Source organism: Bombus huntii, chromosome 7, assembly GCF_024542735.1.
Source record: "Bombus huntii isolate Logan2020A chromosome 7, iyBomHunt1.1, whole genome shotgun sequence".
Taxonomy (NCBI): Eukaryota; Metazoa; Arthropoda; class Insecta; order Hymenoptera; family Apidae; genus Bombus; species Bombus huntii.
The window spans coordinates 4,851,851-4,867,655 of NC_066244.1; the positions used below are offsets into that span (position 1 = coordinate 4,851,851).

General features: G+C 40.5%; 2 protein-coding genes and 1 long non-coding RNA gene across 5 annotated transcripts; 2 read left to right on the forward strand and 1 right to left on the reverse strand.

The window, feature by feature from the left end:
* Window positions 1–435: 435 nt before the first annotated feature.
* LOC126867488 (uncharacterized) lies at window positions 436–5,570 on the forward strand. 3 transcript variants are annotated; one of them, XM_050621980.1, is made up of 4 exons: window positions 436–581; window positions 1,364–1,650; window positions 1,803–2,944; window positions 5,119–5,570. In XM_050621980.1, the coding sequence occupies exon 3, from the start codon at window positions 1,906–1,908 to the stop codon at window positions 2,920–2,922; it is 1,017 nt and encodes a 338-aa protein (XP_050477937.1). In that variant the 5' UTR covers window positions 436–581; window positions 1,364–1,650; window positions 1,803–1,905; the 3' UTR covers window positions 2,923–2,944; window positions 5,119–5,570. The 3 variants fall into 3 exon arrangements, with proteins under 3 accessions (XP_050477937.1, XP_050477936.1, XP_050477938.1); XM_050621979.1 differs by lacking the exon at window positions 5,119–5,570 and having other exon boundaries at window positions 1,803–3,776; XM_050621981.1 differs by lacking the exons at window positions 1,364–1,650; window positions 5,119–5,570 and having other exon boundaries at window positions 1,803–3,776.
* Window positions 4,324–5,120, reverse strand: LOC126867502 (uncharacterized). The gene is made up of 2 exons (XR_007690324.1): window positions 4,402–5,120; window positions 4,324–4,361 (listed from the first exon to the last, which is right to left on the reverse strand). It is a non-coding gene; the product is annotated as an uncharacterized LOC126867502 (long non-coding RNA).
* Window positions 5,498–14,171, forward strand: LOC126868119 (microtubule-associated protein futsch-like). Its single transcript, XM_050623338.1, has 2 exons — window positions 5,498–5,507; window positions 5,587–14,171. The coding sequence occupies exons 1-2, from the start codon at window positions 5,498–5,500 to the stop codon at window positions 14,169–14,171; spliced, it is 8,595 nt and encodes a 2,864-aa protein (XP_050479295.1).
* Window positions 14,172–15,805: the final 1,634 nt, after the last annotated feature.

A 15,805-nucleotide genomic window follows, 5' to 3' on the forward strand; every position in this document is an offset into this window, starting at 1 on the left:
AAAAGGGATTTATCCCACAAAAGGTTGAAAAACGAGATTTTTATTAATTCCGAAATCTCTTGGTGTTTAGTTATTATCCCTTAATCGATAACTACGTAAGAAAATTCCTGCTTTTACCGTGAATGTTTCTAAATGTAAAGTAACTTCCATGTAGTTCTCCTTCTCTTTAATCAAATTTTCAGATCTAAGCGTATAGGAAATAGAATGAAGAATAAAACATTTCCTCAGATACACTACCTTCGTATTAACAAGTTTAAGTAAAAACATAGTAGTCTTAATTATGCAATTTTTATCGAAACACAAAATTTTCCATAAAAACGACGTTATTGTTGTGACGTGTAGCTTCCTCTTGCGCTGGACCTCGATAATACTCGTACGTGTGCTATATACGATACGTATATTTAATCAGGTCGTTCATTCTTTCGTTATAGATTACGAAGATTCAAATATTATCGATCAAAAATTGGATTCTTACGAATCGAAATACAAGATGGAACAAAAAGAAAAAGGCGACGAACCTAAAGATACTTCGCCTTCCGAACAGAAATTTATTACCGACACCTTACAAAAAGAACGAACAGGTATGATATTCATTTCTACCTATTCGCTTTATATTAGACAAATTAGAAAATTTGAAATATAATATCCTCTACTTTGTTATAACGGTATATAAAAATTATAAATCACAGTGAGACGTGGTTTCCAAGACACCGAGTGGTGTCGTCGAATATTCAAATGCAAGGTGCAAAGAAAGGAAATCTATATATGTATATATACAGGGTGGTTGGTAACTGGTGGTACAAGCGGAAAGGGGGTGATTCTACGCGAAAAAAGAAGTCGAAAATATGGAATACAAATTTTTCGTCCGAGGCTTTGTTTTCGAGAAAATCGACTTTGAATTTTCGCTCGGTACGCGTGCACTTTATCGCGTCTCGTTATAACGGATCTCACTGTACATTTTCGACTTCAAGTTAGTAACTTGCTAAATAAATGGAAGATGACTAGCCTAATCCTTTTTTTTTTTATTTTTCCATCGAAACAACGATCTACAGTGAAAAAATCCGTTATAACGCACGCGTACCGAGCGAAAATTCAAAGTCGATTTTCTCGAAAACAAAGCCTCGAACGAAAAATTGTTATTCTACATTTTCGATTTCTTTTTTCGCGTAGAATCACCCCCTTACCGCTTGTACCACCAGTTACCAACCACCCTGTATATATCATGTATGTATGTATATGTATATATATGTATATTGAAATACGACAAAGAACTATATACTTTTAACATGCAAATTGTTTTAACGATCACAAACACATACGACTGCGATAAAATAAACGACGATCGATTTTTATGCTAAGTTAGGTGAATTCGCTATTACATCGAAAAAGACAAGTTATTTTCAAAACAATCACGCTCCATACGGTAGCAAAATTCCACTGTAATTCTATTTTTATTTAAGAGGAAAAGTTAATCTGCTTATGGCTCGACCGTTGAGTGAGGCTTCTTTAATTTAATTATGCGTAACAGTATCAACAAACGTTCGACGTAGCTATGACGAACCTTGTTTAGTTTGATTCGAACCACTACTGGAAGCAGTATCTTTAAAACTTATCTTCTTTTGAGTATCACCCTACCGCAATTTGACACATGTGAGTTTATCTTACTTAAATCCAGTGTACTTAAATATCTGTTACACTCTTTGATTTTACTTTATTTATCCATAACACACGCCAGTCTTATATTATTCTCGTATTTTTGTTCGTTTTGAGCATTAATTTCCTCTTTCTTTCGCAATTTTCAGTTTCAGGTTTTTTTAAGTTCTTTAGTAATTTGCACTTAAGATCTGCGCGCTAAATCTAAAAAAGACGAAGAAAGAAACTTATTGCCGAGAGTCGCTTCTCGTCATGGAAGAATCAGGCGACAAACAGGAGGAAAATTGTACGTTTGAATCTGCGAACCAGAAGGGATTATCCATCGATAAGATCGTAGCCGGTACAGATTCTTTAGATCCTAATCGAGTCAACGATCGCTCAGAGACGGGGAAAAATGCAGAAAAGATCGTAGAATGTTCGCGGATGGTCGATGGAAACTCGAGTCCTTCGAAATCGAAAGAAAGTGTTACAGGCGCGAAAGTAAAGCGTAAATTGAGATCGACGCGTAGAAAACTGAACGCTATGATTAACAATACGTCGTTACATTTCTCCGACACCGATTCCGAAGGAGAGTTAACGTCCATTAATTCTCAAATCAGATCATTGAGTTATACGGCGGATGAACAACAAGGACCGATTATTTCTGTAACGTCGGACGACGTGGAGGCCGAAGGCTCCAAGCTTTTGTCACCCGATGATAAAGGCTCGTCTCAGCCGAATAATTTCATCGAAGACCTTACGGACGTTGACGAAATTTATGCCAGCGAGCCAGAAAACGAGCGAAAGGAGGATCGGAATAACCTTAAGGTTGGCAAAACTCCGTGTCAAGGTGATACGGATCTCGAGGATTTCGAAGGCGAAGACGAAGTACACTCGATGATTTACGTGAAACCGAGGTGCGATATATTTTGCGACTATAGCGGAGAAACGATAACGACGAAGGAAGGTGACGGACCGTTTTCCGTAGAAGTGCGAAATAAAATGTATCGGGAAGAAGAGCCGCGAAACGGCTTGGGCAGTAGCATGCCGGATATCGTGGTTATGTCGAATACCGACGAGGAAGATATGGATATATCCGAGGAGGAAGATATGCAAGAAGCCTGTTGCAGTCATAAAGAATTGCTCGAGGATTTGGACGTTCTGGCAGCGTCTCAAGTTATTATGAGAAATATCAATAAAATGGAGAACACGTTAACTGTGAAAGATATTGGTGACGACGCGATCAGCGATTGTCATACGGACATCGAAGAAGTCGATCCGAATGAATAAATTAATTCGAAATGCGTCGATGGTAAGGACACGAATATAGAAAATACGCTTTCTAGCGAGAAATATTGTGCTATTTAGACTCTGATGAAAATCTCATACATATTAAATCTAGTTTGACCAATTATGTATCGAATGTATTGCAAGAACGCACTGCATATTGTCCCTTGTGTTATCCACTCTTTGCTCGTTATAATATTGCTATATATGTTATACAATTACGAAACATATACAGTAAATATCATACGACTCGACATCATGTTAAACATAATGTTTATCGAGGAATTCAGAATATTCTACGAATTACAATGGATTACTTGTCACTGACCGTGAGGTAGGACTCTCCAAGAAATCGTTGGAATAATCATATCGATTATATACCTTTGTTCGGAGTAGAATCAAATATTATTACATTTTGTCCGACAAATGGACTTATTTCGTAACGCATATTAAATTAAAAATACGAATAATATAAAATTTAAATCAAATGAGAGAATATATGTAGGATTGTGTTAATCTTTCGCTTATATATATTTTGATATCGTTTATAATTATTTAATTACATATATCATGTCTTTCGTTGATTTCTGTAGAACAAAGTAACAAACGGAAACGAGAAATGTTATATTACTTATTAAAATATTCGAAACTTAATTAATTGTAATTGATCTACGATGAGTTGAATATAGAGTAAAGTCTTATTTCGTATATTTACAAAGTAGCTGCATCATGTAAGCTTACTCTTAATCGTTATTTTTACTTTCGAGCTATAAAAATACGTCTTTTATTATAATGTTGAATATGTTGGTTTAAAAGAAAAGAAGAATGTTGTACTATAAAAAAAAAAAAAAAAAATACTTTAACGTTTCCTTTCTTCGATATTTTAATTTTTGTACGAATCTCGGACTTTAAATATTTTTATACTTTAATCGCACGTCTCGTAAGATAATTTAGAAAATAATCCAACGTTTTAACGATATACCATGTTTTACGTACACGCTTTGAAAATTTGTTTTTACTTCAGCAATGTAAATATCTTCCTACGATCGCTATCTTTTGAAAATATTAACACGTTGATTCAATTTCGTCGTTGTAATTACGCATTTGATCATTACTTATACGGTAAACACATATTCGACGACTAGATTTCCAAGTCGAAAAATAACAAAAGCTTTCTGTTATAAGATTTTCAAAATTTATTTTATATACAGGGTGGTTAGTAACTGGTGGTACAAGCGGAAAGGGGGTGATTCTACGTGAAAAAATAAGTCGAAAATATAGAATACAAATTTTTCGTTTAACGCTTTGTTTTCGAGAAAATCGACTTTGAATTTTCGCTCGGTACGCGTCCACTTTATCGCGTCTCGTTATAACGGATCTCACTGTAGATCGTTGTCTCGATGGAAAAAATTAAAAAAAAAATTTTTATTCTATATTTTCGACTTCAAGTTAGTAACTTGCTAAATAAATGGAAAAGTTGACTAGCTTAATTTTTTTTTTTTAATTTTTCCATCGAGACAACGATCTACAGCGAGATCCGTTGTAACGTACAGCACGCGTACCGAGCGAAAATTCAAAGTCGATTTTCTCGAAAACAAAGCCTCGGACGAAAAATTGTTATTCTATATTTTCGACTTGTTTTTTCGCGTAGAATCATCCCCTTTTCGCTTGCACCACCAGTTACCAACCACCACCATATATATCATTTTCGCAAATTTATTCGATGCTCGTAGAGAACATATTTTTATAATCTTATACCTATAGAAATGTAATAATTCGGATGAGAAACTAAGATGAATCTGTGCGTATCATTTCAGGTCAGAAAATATCGTAGCATTAACGAGCGATGATTCGTGCCTTTTACTTTCCACAAACTATTCTCATCTTTATCGTGTTCGTAAAATTAACTTACTATGCAAACCTTCTCTTTCTCTTTTGCACCATGCTTTGAGTACAGTTACTGTTATTTTTATTTAAAGTTTAACCTATTAGCGTAACGTAATTAGGTATAATTAGAAATTTGGCTCGATTCACGCGAGCTTCGTTTGGAAAACGAACATTAACGAAAAAAGTCATCGTGATGATATAAAAATACGAATTACGCTTACACGCGCGTTACGAGAATCTATCGATAGAAAATATTTCTGCTTGATTGTTATCGCTTAGTATTAACGCAATCTTCTGTACTTATAATTGCAGACAAAACTGCCGTCCTCGACATTATCATAGACAACCGTATGGGATATTAATTTTAAGTCTCGAAGGATACCAATATCCACGGATATTGATAGAAAAAAGCAATTATAGTTTATAAAGGGATTTAGAGTTATATGCATATCAATGTTTATGTACTGTTATGTGCATGTTACAAGTTTAATGAAATTAACGATACCTCGGTGACGAAACTTATTTTTGAAATTGTATTTCTTTTTAAGAAGAAATTGTTATGTGTACAGTAAACAGAGTTTACGATAGTGTTGTGTCTAATAACGTTCTAAAAAGGATGCTATAAAGTATAAAAATCGTGTTTACTCGTTATGTTTGTGAAAGTTTGATCGTGTAATCCTTTAAGAGTTATATGCGAAACTGTAAATATACGCAATGTATTTCGTGCATATGTATTTACCTAATAAAAAGTAATGTGAGCATAATTCTTGGTTGTTCTAGATGCTGTTACTATCCACGAATTCCTTGCGCAAAAAGCGGCTTGTTCCTTAGAATCTGTAGATGCTAGTTATCCCAGTAAAGTAGTCGGACAAGAGCAAGACTTGTCGCCCAGTGTCGAGAGACAAACCTATTCGGAGAAGAGAAAATTCTGGGAGGATATTTCAAGGAAACGCGAAAGTTATCAACGATCGGAGTCCGAAATGTCGAGAACGTCGCAGTTAACGATAAACGAAAGCGACAGTGAGTATATACATAATATTACCACAGAGGACACGGCGGATATCGTCCAGCAGATGGACAAGTCCGAAACGTTGGAAGATTTGAACGTACCTGATATTTCCGAGTGCTCGGTGGCGGAGAAGGCTCAGTATTTCGAGGAACAGATACAGAAAGAAACCACGAAAATTCCACCCAAGTTGCTTCAGCAAGACTCGTTAAAGTCCGAGAAAGAGAAGCTAACGAAAACTAAAATGAGCGACAAAGAAAAGTTGGACAAAGATGAGAAGTACGTGACCGAATTGAAGCAAGTTACGAAGATGGAAGAAAGCAGAGAAATCGTTAGCTTGCAAAGGGAAGAGCGGAAAGAGGTGGAAAGGAAGGAGACGAAAGAAACGATGAAATTGTCTTCTGAAGATGAGAAAGAAAAAGACGAGAGTAAACCAACTTACGTGGATGTAAGTGCTAAAATAGAATTAGCCAAAGCGAAACTCGATGAAACGACTGAAAAGGGAGAAAGGAAGGAAGATGTGGAAAAGACGGATGCCGTGCTTTCTATGCAACCTCTAGAAATAAAGGATAAGCATGTAGAAAGGAAAGAGCATATCGAGAAAGAGGCGGAGCCATCGATGCCGACCGAAGAAAAATCACTCGACATGACGCAGAAGACGGAAGAAAGTGGCGCGATGGTGGAAGATCAATTAGTTGAGTTAAAAGTTGAACGTGTTACGAAGCAGGAAGATAGAGCAATTGTTATCGCCGAAGTACCTGTACAAGATATCGTAGAAGATGTAAAGGTAGAAAGAGAAGATACAAAACGGTCAATTATGGAATTAAGCGCGAAAGAAACGAAGAATGTAGAGGAGAGACATAAGGATGTTGCGGAGTCTGTGGAAGTAAGTATGCCGCAGGAAAGCATAAAGGAAAGAGTAGAAGTAAAGGAGAAGGTGGAAGAACCAAGGCTGGAATTAACGACAAAGGAAGAAGATATAAGAGAGAGAGTCGAGACAAGTACGGAAGGAGAGAGGATGAAAGAAAGTATAGAGGAGGAACGAAAGGAAAAGCGAGAAATTGTTAGCGAGGTAATTTTGCAAGAAAGTGTCGACCAGAGTCTAAAACGACAGAAACGAGGAGAGCAGGAGGACGCGATCGCGGAGGTAACTGTAAAGGAAGACGGTACGAAAGAAAAGGAAGAATACAAAGAAGAAGCGATTGAAGAACAAGAGGAAGCTATCGCAAAGGTAGCTGCAGAGAAAGAGAGTACAAAGGAGAAGATGGAATACAAAGAAGAAGCAGTGGAGGAAGAAGAGGTCGCGGAAGTAACTGCGAAGGAAGAGAGTAGGAAAGAAAAGAAGGAAGATAAGCAAGAAGCGACGAAGAAAGTTAGCGTAGAAATAGGTGGCGAGGAAAAAGTAGAGGATATCGAGGAGAAAGAAACGGAAGAAGAGAAAATAACCGACGCGCGAGAAAAAGAGGAGGAATTGCACGTGATAACAGAAGCTCCGGTGGAGAGAAAGTTACAACGCGAGGTAATCACGGAAAGGGAGACGGAAAGGGAGACGAAAAGGGAAGAGGCGCAAGACGAGGTTGTCGAACACGTAGAAAAACAGGAGAAGGAAAGTGAAAAAGTTGTTACGGATGTAATCGTGCGGGAAAGAGTTAGAACGCCGGAGATAAAAGAGGAAGACGTTGTTAGAGAGAAATCGACTGGAAGACGCATTATAACGGAAGAAACTACCATTATCTACAAGGTGCAGAAAGATGGCACTCTGGTTCAAGAGCAGGTGTTAAAATCGGTTCAAGTAGAAGGAGGAAGCGAGGCTTTAGCCGCCGCGCTAGTTCAACTTCCCGATAGTAAGATCGAAACGAAAAGTGTCTACGAAGTGGAATCTACGAGCGAAGTTACACCGGAGATTACGTTTACAAGCGATATCAGAAAAGAGATGCAAAAATTGCTGGAAGGTGAAAGAGCGACGGAAATCGAAGTCAAAGATAAGACGAAGAAGGAGATAACGTCGATCGAAGAAGAAAAATCGGAGAAAGCATCTCCTGTGGCGATCTCATCGATCCAAGAGGTCGAAGACAGAGAAATCAAAGGAAAGAGAGAAGAATCGAGAAAAGAGGAGAAAGAAGAGATTACGCTCGATAAAAAGACGGTAACCGAGATGGAAACGAAGCACGTTAGGAAAGAATTCGAGTCGCGTATTCCCGTTTCAACGGCAAAGATAGATAAGGACAAAATGCAAAAGGAAACGAAACCGAAGAGTATAACGGAACTAAAACAGATTCCGAGTAAACTCGAGAGCGACAAGGAATTAAGCACGGAGGAACAAGAAATTTCGCCGACAACTAAAAAGAAAGAGTTCGAATCTCGAATTCCCAAACGTGTTATAGATATCAAGCCAACATCGGATAAAGCTGGAAAGAAGGACACGCACGTTAGAAAAGAAAGCGAATCGTACACGATAACGGAAAAAAAATCGAGCGAAGAGGTGACTTCAAAATTGGAAGAGCACCTAACCACGAAGAGCGAAACACAAACGTTTTCCAAATCGTTCGTCGATCCGCAAGAAGCTTTCAAAATGTTCGAGGACATGGAAAGCGCAAAGAGCGAATTCGCCACCGTCACTTCGATGATCGATCATAAAACCTCCACTACGACGGAAAAGAAGGAAGTGGTGTCGTCGGAGATTTCCAACGGTAGGGACAAAGTAATCACGCTGGAGGAGAAGGAACGCGTGGAGAGGAAGAAATCGTCGGAGTCGCGATTAAAAAAAGAATCGCCGACCGAGACGTTGGAGGAGAAGAAAAGCAAACACGAGGAATTAGATAAAACGGCGATTCAAAAGTTGTCGATGAATTTGACGGATACGCAAGAAATAATAGACGCAGCTGCCTCCGAATCGAGAACCGAAACAAAGAAGGAAGAGACGTTGAAAAAGTTATCCGACAAGGAGGGAGTTATGACTCGCGAGGCGGGTAGTAACCTGTTAAGAGAAAGCGATGCCGACGTAGCCATTCGGATAAAGAAAGATATCGGTGGAAAAAGGGACGATGAGAAGGATGAGGTGAAAACGGTAGAAGGGAAACCGGCGACGGAGAGGATATCTAAACCAGTTGCAGATTCGGATCACATCGAAACGCTCGCGCAAGGAGAATCGCGCAAAGAAAGCAAAGAAAGTTTCGATGTTATTCAATTCGTTCCAAGCGAGAGGAGGAAAACGGAGGAGGAAGACTTATCGAAGAAGGAAGAAGAAGCGAGCGAAGCAATGGAAGAAGAAGTAACAACACCGAGAGAAAGTTTAGAGGAAAAGCAACGGCTAAAGTTTAAAGAGATCGAGGCACGTACCATAGCGGAGACTTTGATTCAATCGATCGAAAGGGAAATCGAAGCAAAATCGGCAGAGGATTTGAAAGCAGAACTACTTGGTAAAGGATATCTGGAGCAAATTATAAGCGAAAGCGTTGAAACGGATCACGAAAAACTGGCTGACGATTTGACGCGCAAGTTCGAAAGTATCATGAGGAAAACGATGGACAAGCAAGCGGCACAAATGAAAATCGACGAAAGTTTAATGGAATCGCCGAGACTGAGGTCGTCGATACAGGAAGAATCCCTGGACAAAAGTTCTACGAGAGACAGTATAAGCGTCAGCGAAGATATAACTAAAGACGAGGAATCGTCTCCGCAGGAAAAAGAAGAAAGTTTCCCTCTTTCGTCGTCCCAGGCTAAACTGCAAGACAGGGACATTACGATGAGCCCTAGCAGCATATCGGAGCAAATAGATTTCGAAGAAACCATCGACGTCGATACGGACGAATTGGAAAGCGTGTCGAAACCAATCTCGAGCGCACAATCTGAGAAACAACGATTCAGCAAGTCGAGCAGTCAAGTGGAATTGCAAAGAGATTTCCAGAGTGACGTTAGTTTGCCTCGGGATAAGATCGTATCGGAGATTTCAGGTGCCAGAGTTCTGGAAATTCTCGAACCTGGCGTAGACAGTCAATCCAGGGAAGATTCGGTTGACGTGCCTTCTTTGGAAATGGACGAACATAAAATATCCGAGCAGACAAGTAGGGGAATTCCGTCGTTGCACGAGAGTGCCGAAATGGATTCGTTCGATAAGATGGATCAAGAACGGGATATAACGATAAGTCCTAGTACCGTATCCGAGGATACCAATATAGATTATTCCTTGGTACAGGAGTCTTCTCAGCCTATCCCGATGCAGAAGGATCTGCCGACGATCAGTACGAGAAGAGCAGACAGCTTCGAGATCGAAAGTCCTCCATTGGTCTCCCCGAAACCGAAAGTTCGCGGACTTGAAATTAAACCCGTCGATTGGATGATCGGTGACGAGAAAATTGAAATATCAGAAACGCTGCAACCGTCTCAGATTTTCAACCAGGAGTTAGAAGCTTACGAATCGATGAAGAAGAAGGAACGATTATCCTCGTTGGATGGATCGACGGATCACGAACAAGAATCCGGTACTAAATCTTCGGAAGAGATCAGCGTGATAGAATCGACGAAAGAGACGGTCGCGGACAATGGTCGCGATAAAAGTACGGCTTCCTCGGTCGGTGAGACGAAATTAACGGCGATTCCTGTCAGCGAACAAGATTTTGACAGCGAACTGGTGGAAAACAAATTGGACGTTAGTTGTCAGGAGTTGGTAGACACGTTACAACGAGAATACGACGCGAAGACGCCTATCAAAGAGTACATTGAGAGTATTCAACGAGAAATATCTGGCGAACGAATCGTGGAAGCGATGGAAGAGCGAGAGGTTTTACAAGCGGACGAGTCCGCTTCGCAAGAACGTCCCGAGGTTCTACCTGCAACTACGACAGAGAAATCTTTGGTGGAAGAAACTCGAGAGGAAACGATCAAAGAGGACGCGTCTTCGGTCAGCGAAACTTCTAAACGCGAGGAAATCCTTTCAAAGTCGGGAATCGAACTGAAATTGGAAAAAACAACGACGAGATCGTTAAAGGAGAGCGAGAAACCCGCGGAAGAAGTATGGCAAGAAACGACAGACTCTGAGAAACCAGTACGCGTGGATGACGTGTTAAAGGAATGGACGGAAGCTTATTTGTCGAAAATGAAACCCTTAGGCGACGACTATAAAAGGCATATGGAGAAAGCTACGGAGAAACACGATAAGCCTGGAAGATCCACGACAGTTCCTTCCGACACTTGTGCCTTTAAAATAAAAAAAGACGATCTCCCTAGCGTTGATTTAAGCGCACGATACGCTATAACCGTTCTAGATCAGGTAGTTAAAAAAGAAATAGCCGAAGTGAAAGAATCTTTAGAAGCAGCGAAACAAGACCTGATAGAGGAATTAAGCGAAAATAGCGAAACTGTGATTCAAATTAAAGATTCCCCTTCAGAGTTCCGATTTAAATTACAACCCGAATCCATTCCGAACGATTTACCATTTTTATACACACCGTCGTTCCCTGAACAACAGCCGCACGAATCAGATACCGAAGCTGTAAAGAGCGAATCTCCTATCGATAAGTCGATGCCGTACGAAACGAAAGATAGTACAGAAAGTAAAGTGGAATTAGAAGAATCCACTTCTAGCAGTATCGAAGAACCGGTACATCTACAAGGAGACACACCTGTGATCAAAACCGAAAAGTCTGACGCAGAGACTGCTGCGATAACCGTCCACGAAGATACGAAAGACGACGAAGAGGAACATCCTAGTCCTGTACCTGCTAGCAGATCAGGCTCGGACATTGACAATAAAGACGAAAGTTCTTCTTTGGCTTTGCCACGCCCGGTACTCAGAAGACGACAGAAACCCGGTAGAAGTTCTAAACGCGTGGCATCTGACAGCGACGCGGATCTTGGTTCTAGTTCCGGCGAGAGTAGCAATTACCAATCTTGCGATTACGAGATCGGTAGCGGCAGCCGACCTAGTTCTTCCGACGTAGAGGCTTTGCAATCCTGTGGCGTACCTTCTGCGACGGCTTCGGAATACGAAACCGCGATGATGTCTATCGAGCATTCTTCCTCTTCGAAACCAACCTCTCAGGAGTATCATACAGCAGCCACCACGATGAGCTCGCGCGAGTCTATGAAATCTCTGACGTCTTTGAGTTCCGGTCACCTTGGTAGCATCGACAGTACCAGCGAATTGTCGGAAACGTTGGTGCCTTCCGAAACTGACGCGGAGAAAGAAGAAGTGGAAGAACGTCTCGACGGTGCTCTGGAGGAAGAACACACCGAACAGTCGGATTCTTCGGGCAGCGATATACCGATCGACGAACCGATAGACAACATCTATAGCAGTATACCTTGCCGTATGAAGCGATCTTCCGAAATGATTTTCCCACAGGTCCTCGATAACGCTGCTCTCGAGGTTGAGTCCACGGAGGAACTGACGACGAAAGACGCCAAGGGAATTGATTTCGCTACGTCTACCTTGACCGCGATACCCGGTACTCTTCGATCTGTAGATATAATGACATCACGGGTTTCCGAACACGGTGTACAGAGCGTATGCACCCAGGTGATTTCGACTCAAACCACGTCCGAGACCGAATCATCCTTCGAAAAGGTGGAGAGCGAAACTTTTGACGCGGCAACGGCCGAAAAGGACACGGAGGAAGTAACGTTGGACGTACCGACGACGACCGAGTCTGAGCTCTTGGAGCAAAGATACGTTGCGGCAGGAGTGTCCAGCGAGAGTCCTGAAATGTCCATGCAGACGTCTACGCCATCGATAATACAGCAGACGAGTATGTCGACGTCGTCAACATCGGGCGTGTCCATCGATACGATCGTAGGAAAGGAGAAATCGGACCGTCATTCGCCGGATAGCGATTCTTTCGAGATGGTCGACAAGCCTGATATCATCGACGACTTTGTAGTTATAGAGGAAGTCGGCAAAGAGGCCGAAGAATACGATTCCGAAGGTAAAAGTATACGTATTAGTTCCATACCGCAAGCGAGTAGCAAACAGTACGATCGAGATCTTGAGAACCTTATAACCGAAAACAAGCAGGATTCGCAAGTGTCGACCAGTCAAACGTCGAAAAATAACGAATTATTCGATTTCGAGTCGGAAGAAAGTCCACCGCAAGTCTCAAACGACGATCAGTATTCGCAGTCGTATTCGGACGAGGAGCAATACGAAGGAGGGAAGAAATGGATAGAAATGCAATTTCATGCCGATCCCCGAGTCTACGATATCGAGTACGATCGAGGCCCTCTAGAAGACATCAAAGAGGAGGAAATTACCGACTTTGAAGCTGGCAGTAGTAGATTTGGAAGTTTAGGTAGCCATAAAGAATCGATAGGAAGCGTGGGTAGTATGCGCGGTAGCTTTGGAAGCACACCCGATTACGATGTCTTAACGGGTAAAAAGTATTTCACTAGACCATCCGATCACGATAACGTATCGTTGAGCTCGTTGCAAGAATTCGAGAACTTGGAGAGCGCCGTCGCTGCTGAAAATTCGAAGAGATTACAATGCGGTTCGCACGATTCCGTTAATAACGGTAGTCTTCCAAGAAGGTACATGACTAGCCGATCCGGTCACGGTGACGATATCTCACTGTCCTCGTTGAAGGATTTCGAAGGATTGGAAAAAGCGTGCAGGGAAGCGCACTTGATCGAATTGCGCGCCAGAGAGGAAGAGGACTTGCTGGAACACGAAAGTCCCGAGAACAAGTACAAATTGGAAAGTCTACCGCGAACGAGGATCGACACGAGTACGGCTGGCTCGTTCAACGCGAGCACGTCGGGATCCGATGATTACGAGAAGAGAATAAAAGAGATCGACGAGATCATACGAATAGCTCAGTCGAACGTGGAGAAATTTGATCGGCAGGATGATACGACGGAGGACATTTCGCAAATCGAAATTACGGACGTTGAGAAAATCGGAGCTCAAGTTGGTGTGCAATCAATCTCGAAGCCGGAGGAACCGGAAACTGTACTGCCTCTCCAAAGGGAGAGCAACGTTATGGAAACGAGTACGGATTCTCTGGAGCTGGAAGATAATATGGATAAAAAGCATCACCCGTTGTGTCGAAGCTCCGATTCGTTAGAAATGAAAACCACGCTAGACTTTCCTTCGTTAAGTTCCGACTCGTTGAACAACGTGCGAGATGCGAAGGAGATGCAATCGGACGTAGAGCATCATGCAAGCAGCGTTAGGCGTATTTCTTCGGATTCTCTAGATATGCCTCTGTTGGAACCACAGGATGCTGAAAGTCGCGAGAGGCCAAGCAACGAGGACGATCATTCGGATGGCGTCACGTCGGACAATTCTCTAGAGCAAAGGTCAGAAACGGTGGACACGGATAAGAGTGATAAAATGAGGACAACACCAAGCACTAATACATAGGAATATTTTCGTAGGTACGTATCGTATGAAAAGATTATGTTCGACAACGTAGTTACCGACGTTATGGTTCTACCGTAGTCATCGTAGCGTGTACTACCCTTAAGCCCTTTGCTTTCTGTCATCGCCGATAAAATTGCGTGAATTCTAATTCTTTGCGCGGTAGTAACATAAATGTACAACTAAGATTAACCATACAGAGTTATGCTAAATTTTTATCGCGACCGTTGCTCGTCGAAATATCGGATAATTGGTTCAAGAATAAAAAGTACACGAATGATTTCTATTCGTTCGCTTGGTTCCCTTAAACTTCATTGTCGCGTTATAGTGGCCAATTTCGTACGATTATTCGAACGACTAATTATTATCGAAGAATCACTTCGAAAAATTCGAACGCTTGTTTTTTTAGGAATTTTCAAGAACGGTCTTCGGAAATATGCATTGTCTGAGCGGATATTCGTAACGAGTGATTTTAATATCCGAACACTGTGAAACGTTTACTTTGATGCATATAATTCTTTCGAACAGTAGCTCGATACAACCCGTTCTTTTTTTTTTTTTTTTTATATTTCGCATATCATTCGAAGACTCGTTTTTTCCTATGCAAAGAGATACGATCGTTTTCAATAGCATTCAACTACGCTTCTCACGGACGATCTGTAATGAAAAATATTTGAGAAAATTTGTCCTTCCATTGTAGCATATCTATATCCATAGATGTTGCTCGTTACGTATCGTGCGCTTGAATATTAAACTCGTTATCTCGTTACAGATAGTGGACCATCGAAGTGAATTTGTTACAACATTGGTTCTTAAGGCTACAACGATGTATTATCGAGCCAGTTCAAATGCTTTACGTATACAGCATAATATGGAAAATGATGTACTAAAGAAATACTTGCGCGCTGTGCATATGCAAGATATTAATGCATTTACCTTTATTTTATGCCATGTTTTATAAGAATACGTAAATTGTTTTACGATGCTTAAGTCGAATAGTTATGATCTTTAAAATATAGGATTGTTATGAAAATGAGATAGGAATACGAATGACGCTTACTTATTTCGTATTAAATCCGTACTAGAATGTAATTGCTTTCCATTTACTTGTTTAAATAATTACGAATATCTTGCTTCGTTGTTCACGTTTGTTTGTAGCGATTAAGTTTATATCGCAAAATTGTACTTTTAAATGTTATTCATATTGTCCTACTTGTATGATAATACTATTTACATAAAGTGTCATGTTTTGTAAATTTTCGATTATAACGTGTCTTTGTGACTACGCTTTCTTAAGGTGTTGACAGTTACGAACACTTTATATTGCATACTGATTTTCAAGAAACGTTTACGAGCTCTAATACTCGTTAATCTTAATTGCAAGTGTTCACGAAAGAACAAATATATTAATTAAATAGAAAATTTTATATACGAACCGTAATATTTAAGGTTTTAGGAGAAAACTATCGAGAGAATGCATTCTCTACGTAATATACGATGCATATGTGCAAATGTTGTAGACATTTTTTGTATGCGAAATTTTAAACAATTACGAAATTTTGCTTTCGTCTATTTGCCGACGATAAATTTCATGTATTTTATCGGTCATGCGAATTTTACGTTACGACAAAATTTTA

What these genes read in the sequence shown, in the direction of transcription:
- LOC126867488 (XM_050621980.1), top strand. Translation starts at nt 1,906, where the DNA reads ATGGAAGAATCAGGCGACAAACAGGAGGAAAATTGTACGTTTGAATCT.